The following is an 8040-nucleotide window of genomic DNA, read 5'->3' as shown; positions in this document are numbered from 1 at the left end:
TATCCCGACATTATCATTGTGTACCTATTTCCATCCTCTTTTACTCCTCTCATGGGAATAGCTTATATTGTAGCTACGAATTTTCGTTGCTGCCGCATATGTTTCTATAACATATTGCCTAATTTACTCCAATTTGTTGTTTTGATATTGGAAAAAATTGCTAAATCCTAAATAGACAAGAGTGAAGTTGTATGGTTTCAGAAAGGACATCTGAAATTATCTGGTGGGACGGATCTTGCAGGGACATTTTTGCGCTCGGACTATTCATTGTTCGTGAGGTTTAATTAAGCTTTTGTGTCGAACAGACGTTTATGTTTAGTGAGTATGATGGCTTCGTATTTCTAAGGCGTTGATCCAACCCATAGGGGTAGTCATTTATTTTTGGGGCGTAATATGTTGCAGGGCATTAAATTCTTGAAATTTTGTGGTGTGCTGACCATTTTGCACCGGATAGTTTGGTGTTAATAATACAGAGGTCAAGGGGTCATTTTCTTGCTTCTGGATTATCTAAAACGGTGTTAAAATGGACGGTAAATAGCTGTAATTTCGCTTTATTCTGAAATAGAAGATATAGCTGTCATGAATCCAATTATTTGATGAGGACACTTGACCAACAAAAGTCTTGAGATTTTGTCGGGAATATTATGCTTTCTGATGGCTTGAAATCCTATCTTTACTTGTTACTGTTCCAGAAAAATATCGCCGTGTATGATACCGAAAGTATAAGTATCACGTCATTTTCAGTATCTTTTTTTGCGGGATGATAGGCGGGATACGTCGATGTTTGCAGCGGATTTTTTTGTCATCATCGATGACTACCGTAACAACGATGAAGCAATTAATCAGCGTTGCTGAGTATACGCAACGTCGCTCGAATTTAATTGCCAAATTGCGACATACGATCTCAGAAATCAAGAATAAATCTGTGGTTGTGGTGTTGCGATCCGCTGTACGCCAATTCTATGCTCCGGATGTACCATATCCATTCCACCAGTGTTCATATTTTCGGTATTTTACCGGTTTAAACCAACCAGATGCTGTGCTCGTTATAACAGCTGGAGCAGAGCAGGAACCGAAGTCAATTTTGTATATTGGAAGTATTGTTTTCGTATTCCGTTGTCCCTTATTGTGTGGTTACTTATTTGGATTTATTTAATACTTGTTAACAAATAAACATGATTCTTCTTATCTTTTTTGCAATTTAGATATCTATAAGTTATTACTTTGTTTTTTGTTTTTCAGAACGTTCTGAAAAGCAAGAATTATGGGAAGGTCCTGGGTTGAGTGCCAACGAAATTGCAAATATCAGTGGTCTAGATGAAATTAAAGAACGAAATGAGCTAATTCCTGATTTACAAATGCTGTTAAATACTGGCGGTTGTGCTGTTTCATATGATACTACAACAATTCATGCTATACGGGATGGCCTTCCTGAGGTAAATTAATTTTTTTTGAGATCAGTGGAGTTTTGTTACCTGTTTGTGTTAGAATCCATAGTTGATCTAACGAATTGAAGCATCATTATCATTATGGCTTGATTTTTTTCTTGTTTTTGAACTCCAATAATAACCAATCTCGGCTTCTAAATCGGCTTCTAATGATAGTTCTTAATTCAGTTCGATTAATTTACTCGTTAGACATATTGCTGTTAAATTTAAGAAAAGTCGAAAAAACATTTAGAAATTAACGGTTGGATTAGAATTGAAAACATTGATCTTTTTTCATATGATCAGTGTTTTCATATGTTAGGGTTGGGAAATTATAGTGTAATTTCGTTGATACTATTAATTGAATGGATGGAATGAAAGAATCGGGATTGAAGGTGTTGTCAGCGTGTAATACGTCTGTACCAGTACGTGAACATATTGATACTTTACGATGGATTAAGTCATCAGCCGAACAACACCTGATGCGCCGGACATGTTGGATCGGAGCACAGTCTATGAATGCAATGATAGCAAAAAGTCGAGGGGCTAGTAATGAAAACGAAATTGTCGGGCGATTAGAGCTGGAGATGCGACGTCGTGGCGCTGCCGGTCTTGCCTATCCACCAGTAGTAGCTGCTGGCAATCGTGCTAACATCATACATTATCTGGATGCAGATAAGGTTTTTTTTTTTCCACATTGCAGTGAATTTGAATTTCTGTATGCAGAAATTCTTAAATTTAAAATTTTACTTTTAGGCAATCAATAGTGGTGATACAATGCTTGTAGATGCTGGCTGTGATTACGATGGTTATTCAAGCGATATCACACGGGTTTTCCCAATTTCTGGTCATTTTAGTGTTCCACAAAGAGCTATCTATGATGCTCTGAATGACGTACAGTCTCGTCTCCTAGATTATCTTAGGCAAACTGAATTGCTGAGACTAAATGAAATATATCTAGCAATGATCGAATATATTGCGGAGAATCTTTCTGAAGTAGGAATGTATCCGAGCAGTATGGGAAAGGAGGAATTGCTCTTTGTAAGTTTGCGCTTCCTTTCCATATTTTCAAAAAATTTGCCGAATAAATGCAAATGAATCATTACCTAGTAAACTTTCAAAGTTCCTTTTTTTCAGGAAGCGGATAGAATCTGTCCTCATCACGTGAGTCATTATCTTGGAATGGATGTACATGATACTGCTTCTGTGGCTCGTAATATCCCCTTACAAGCGGGAGTTGCATTCACCGTAGAACCAGGTATGGTTGTTCTAGATTATGATATAAGGTGGAGTGATTATGCTTTTGGTGGCAAGAAGAATCAACTAAACGAAGACTGATGGAATGAAAGCTATTTTCTTTTCTCTGCTTGTTTTTAGGTATTTACGTTCGGCATGATAATGAAAAAGTGAGGAATGAGTTTCGTGGTATTGGCATGCGTATCGAAGATGATATTTTGCTTGATTCGAATGGTGCAGTGGAAGTGCTTACTAAAGATGCTGTTAGAGATCCAGAAAGCATCGAATTACTAATGATGACAGGACGTGTTGAGCAAAACAATGATGACCTTTGTATGTTGCGAAATTTATCTCAGTGATTAGAATAGAATGTAAATTTCAAACTGTATTCTGAAACCATGAATTATTTCGATGACGTGATGAAGGATTATTTCCTGTAATTTCATCATATTACTGCTCTTTTTTTCTCATTATTATGCATGTCTCTATTCCAGAAGAATTTATCGTTGTTGCTGCTTGTTAACAATCATTTGATTAAAATATGTATAAAATTTACTCCACTGAAACTGAAACTGTTGGGCTGCATGCATGTTATTGCAAGTAGAAGGGAATTGGGTATCAAAATAAATTATTATTGCAGAAAGAGGTCCCGAGAACAATAAACTTGGTCATATATCTTAATTAAAGATACTAGACAAGAACGGAATATTGCTGAGATTAATTCGGAAATTTTCGAAAATTCCATTTGTGAAGCCTTGATAAATCAAATATTTTGATAAGACATGTTGTGCAGCCAAATATAGCTATGGAGTATAAGGTAAAATCTGCATCAAGGATTTCAGTGTAATCATAATTCAAGTTATAATAGAGCTGAATGGAAAGTATTCATTTCGGCGAGATCTATATGATTTTGCTGTTCTTTCTGCTGCTTTTGTTGATCGTGATAATGGTGGCAGTGACTCTGATAATGTCCAGGATGAAGATGATGAATGTCCAGTGAAGGGCCAAGATTCGTCGAGGAACATCTTGTTGGTTCCCAAATGACCGCATTTTTTCCATTACTGTCTGCCAACGAAGCTGATCCCATTGTTGCGGCTTCGAGACTTTTACGTTTCCGCTCTTCGACATGTCGCCTAATTCTTCGTTGCCACAGAATCACCGATATGATGAATAATATCAGGAGAAAGATTATTGAGCATGTTGATATGATAATATGTTGAGAATAGCCTAAGAATCATTGCATCTATCGAATGAGAAGCACAGATGGATAGATATGATTCTTATCAATTAATCTACATTTAATCCCTCAGTATTGTAATTTTTTTCTTCCCAAAAAAATGTAATGGAAGCTTTATATTGTTTCCGTTACTACAACTTATCCATTAACGTTGAAAAATTTTAAATGAACTTAGTTAGATAAGCATTATCTAAGGCTTATCACTCGAGGTTTATTTTGCATAGTTTAACTTCAACTACGCCGTGATATGTGATAGGAACTTTAGAAAACTTCCTGGAGATTCCATCAACAGTGTATTCTTCAAGGTTCATCTATCTTTTATGCTACAATCTTAACGTTAAGTGAAGAAAAAAAAAAAGCGCAACTTACAATTCTCTTCATCCGTATAATCGTTTTCGGCGCAATTATACACACCGTTGCAGATAAGCGATTTATCAATGCACAATTGAGTCCGACTTGCGCAAACGTTCTGTCCGTCATCGACACATAGTTCGCCACCTTTGCAAGCAAAACCCTGCAGTTTTTCCTTTTTTTATTTATTCATTTATTTTTGTTTCTGTTTACATCAATGTTATTAAGTTATCACTAAAAATTTTAAACTCCTTTAACAAATTTGAACTCGCAATGAGAAATCTTCGGATAAACTGTTGAGGAAGGATGAAAATCAGATTTTTCCGAACTATTCCGGATTTGCTCACTGTAGACTATCTTGACTAGCAGCGCAATTGTATCTCAAACGCAAGTAATGAATGTGGGTCTTTCGATATGTTCTGATAAAAATATCATCTACTTCAACTGTTTGTTTCCATCAATTATCAGTAAATGTCTGTCCTTCTTCCATTCATTCTTATCACTTTTTTCTTTTTATCAAGCTCAACTGAAATTTGCCAAAATTGGCGTAATTTAACTAGCAACTAATTATCTGTAATACAATTACGTGTGGATGTTGAAATTTTAAAAGGACTTCTGACACTTTCATATAAAAGGGTTTTTTTTTTTTGTTCAAGATAAAAAATCAAATTACTGGGCAAACATTTCCTTCCGGTAAAATTTTCTGAACTTCGGTCCATATCAAACGGAAACCAATCGGTTTACCCTGTTTCTCATACTTTGTTAGCAATGATGGACTTGGATGATCTTTCGTTACAAATCTAAAAAAAAATTACAATTATTTGATTCCATCGCTTATTGTTTTGCTTAATGAGAGATGAATGAAATCAACAACAATCAATAAGCATTATTGTATTACTATTATTTTCAAGTACTAATGACTTCAAGTATTATTATCTCTAAGTATTGTTTTTTTTTTTAAAGTATTGCTGTCTTTATTATTGTTTTCAAGTATTGCTGTCTTTTCATTATACAATAGATGAAAACTTCCGAAAATGAATTGGTTGATTACTGATTAAAATAGAAATAGAAGATAAGATAGTACCGAACGATGAGACGATTCCCGGTGGACATATACGACTTCATACCTTCCTCGGTATAATAAAGTTGACTGCCACAGAAGTTCACTTGACCTGTATCATCTTTTGTTACAATATCTGTTGTTGAATCATGACGATAACCGTCTATTATATACACTGATGCTTTATCACATTCTGCTGCAAATCTATCAAAAGTTGACAATTCGGTTTTCTATCGGAAATTGAGTTATCAAAAAGATTATAATATTAATTAAATATTTAATAATTATACGATATATATCTATTATTGGTCGATTAAAAAATATTCGGCTAGATTCTTTGAAATGTTAATTAAATACTTAATAAGTAAGACAGTATATGTTTATTGTTGGTTGATTAGAAGAAAAATCTTCGTTAAGTTCTTTATTAGGAATTAAATTATGGAATAAAATTAAAATCTTAATTAAATATTTAATAATTACGAAAAACTAGCCAACTAACTAACCCATTGTTGGTGATAATTCAAGATACTGTACACGTATATAAATTTTTTTACCAGGATTTACACGTAACAACCAATTACATGTAACATTTTTTGGATAAAATGACGGATAACCAGGACTTCGTATTTCACCATTGAATGCTTTCATACTGCTATGACCGCCGCAGTGTCGCAGATACCTCAGATCATCATCGAAATAGCTACTAGCTGGTTCAAATACTGATTCTGAAAAGTGGAATATTTAAGCAATATTTGAAAATTGTAAATTTGATTCGAATTAATCATAAATGAAATTTATTTTGTGGAAATGCTTTTGGTCATTTTATTCTGTCACAACAAATTTTTCTTCCTTTCATTTTATTTTTAAATCGATTTTGCGATAAAATTTGATAAAATAATTGGAAAAACGATACGCTCAATATGGATAATGTGAAGCAACATTTATTTGTTATAAAGATACAGATGAAGATTATCAATATTATCATTTTCAATGAGTTATCATTTATAGTAATTTCAATTTGTGATCATCATCATTGATCTCATGAATTCAAAATAATGGTCCTAATTTTCAAATTACCGTAATAATGAAGAATCAGAAATGAAGTGTTTGAGTAAAATAGTCAAAGCGGAAAAATTGAAACTTTTGAGAACATTTTAATTTTTAACCATACTCATATATTTTTTGAATTTGGCGTAAATTATCAGCTGGGAATCTCTTGTCAATGTTTCCGCCACTCTTCATTATCTTTGTGCTTTGATAGAAGCGATGATTCTTGGCGTGATATTACCGTGAAATGCGTGACTAACTTTTTATAAATCTTATGCACTGAATACCAAAGAACAATCTGAATAAATGTAATTGTTGAATATCCGTAGAAATAACTGTCTCATTCGATGTCTACTGCTTTGATATGCTTCGACCAGAACATTGTGAGCATTGGACAGGCGCAAATTGTTCTTTAGCATTCAGAAGAAAAGATTCATTTAATGTATTTTATGCCAAGAGACACTTCTATTCCTATCAAAAGTATTTCAACTCTTTCACTTTTGTCGTTTTACTCCACTTTTGTTATTTCGTCATCTTTTCATCATTTCTAGTCCTGTTTTTTTTTCTCGTTTTTCACCTCACTTTTAATTTTTTTTGATTTCTTACTTACACTTCTCACTTTCAATTTTTTTTAAAATAGTTGTGAATTTTTTTTGCTGAAATTGTTATTTCTTGCTATAATTCCTTCCCATGTCTTTTGTTTACTGAGATATCGCGGGTTAAGCAAGGACAAATCCTTCTAGAATTTGTCCCTGCTTAACTTGCGACATATATGGTAAAGAGAAGGAATATGAAATCCCCCCATCAATTTGCTTACCTTGTTAGGGATAAAGAGGGGAAATTGATCATTTGGAAGTCAGGTAGTACTATGAGTATAACGTAAATCTGCCACAAATATTTAAATTCAAAAAAAAAAAAAGTGGAAACAAACCTTCCATCAGGAACTGATAACGTAGTCGGAAACCTGAGTACTCGTCCGTGTGTGAGGAATGAAAACGAATATAAACCGAATTTTGCATGGTATATAAAGGTTCAGGGAGTTGATTACCACAGAAGCGTTCACCAACATGTTCACGTCCTTGACGATCCACTACAGTAATGATCAGATAATCATTAAGGCATTGATTAGAGCGTAGCGTGCGGCCCTCCAGGTGGAAGTGGGTGAAAGTTAGATGAATTACCAAGTTTTCAGAGGCAGTTATATTGAAAAGGCAGTCCTGATTAGACGGATAGCTGAATGGATAATTGGGAGATGTCAAATAACCTCCTGACGCTTCCTTCCCATGAATTTCCTGTTTTTCACATGGTTTCTGTGAATGTGATTGTTGTTGCTGTTGTCCTTCTGTTGACTTTGTAACACCTATCATAAAAGCCAGCAACAGGAGAACAACATTCATTCATTTATCTGTCCAACCCACTTGATTGGCTTATCTGTTTAGCAGTTTGTTTACTGCTTAATCAAATTATTTTCCCAAATTTGGGTACTTTACTTGTTGTTGCTGTAAATATTAGTGAATAATAATAATTTAACAATATATCCTCAACAATAACAATAAATTTGATACAGCTATTAACATAGAAAATAAACAGAACAGGACGACAGCAGCAATAGTACGTCCTAATAGGCAATTACAGGACAATTTTTTGTTTCATAAAAATTACAAAACTTCTAGGACAATATA

The 8040-nt window shown here is 34.0% G+C and overlaps 2 protein-coding genes across 2 annotated transcripts; one reads left to right on the top strand and one right to left on the bottom strand.

The window, feature by feature from the left end:
* Positions 1 to 736: 736 nt before the first annotated feature.
* LOAG_02414 (hypothetical protein) lies at positions 737 to 3219 on the top strand. The gene is made up of 6 exons (XM_003137952.2): positions 737 to 1097; positions 1243 to 1436; positions 1823 to 2107; positions 2184 to 2468; positions 2565 to 2685; positions 2805 to 3219. The coding sequence occupies exons 1-6, from the start codon at positions 761 to 763 to the stop codon at positions 3020 to 3022; spliced, it is 1440 nt and encodes a 479-aa protein (XP_003138000.1). The 5' UTR covers positions 737 to 760; the 3' UTR covers positions 3023 to 3219.
* Positions 3220 to 3401: 182 nt separating this feature from the next.
* On the bottom strand, positions 3402 to 7755 carry LOAG_02413 (hypothetical protein; the record flags this gene model as incomplete). The annotated part of the gene is made up of 6 exons (XM_003137951.2): positions 3402 to 3890; positions 4270 to 4414; positions 4925 to 5051; positions 5336 to 5507; positions 5815 to 6036; positions 7290 to 7755. 6 exons carry the CDS (start codon positions 7753 to 7755, stop codon positions 3523 to 3525), a joined length of 1500 nt encoding a protein of 499 aa, XP_003137999.1. The 3' UTR covers positions 3402 to 3522.
* Between the last annotated feature and the right edge of the window lie 285 nt (positions 7756 to 8040).

This window comes from Loa loa, assembly GCF_000183805.2.
Source record: "Loa loa unplaced genomic scaffold supercont3.14, whole genome shotgun sequence".
Taxonomy (NCBI): Eukaryota; Metazoa; Nematoda; class Chromadorea; order Rhabditida; family Onchocercidae; genus Loa; species Loa loa.
The sequence above is the reverse complement of the archived record's forward strand: the minus strand, read 5'-3'. Positions and strand labels throughout refer to the sequence as shown.

What these genes read in the sequence shown, in the direction of transcription:
- LOAG_02414 (XM_003137952.2), top strand. Translation starts at nt 761, where the DNA reads ATGATAGGCGGGATACGTCGATGTTTGCAGCGGATTTTTTTGTCATCA. An exon ending in TACGGGATGGCCTTCCTGAG is followed by an intron (nt 1,437 to 1,822) that starts GTAAATTAATTT and finishes TCGGGATTGAAG; the next exon opens with GTGTTGTCAGCGTGTAATAC. An exon ending in TGCATTCACCGTAGAACCAG is followed by an intron (nt 2,686 to 2,804) that starts GTATGGTTGTTC and finishes GCTTGTTTTTAG; the next exon opens with GTATTTACGTTCGGCATGAT.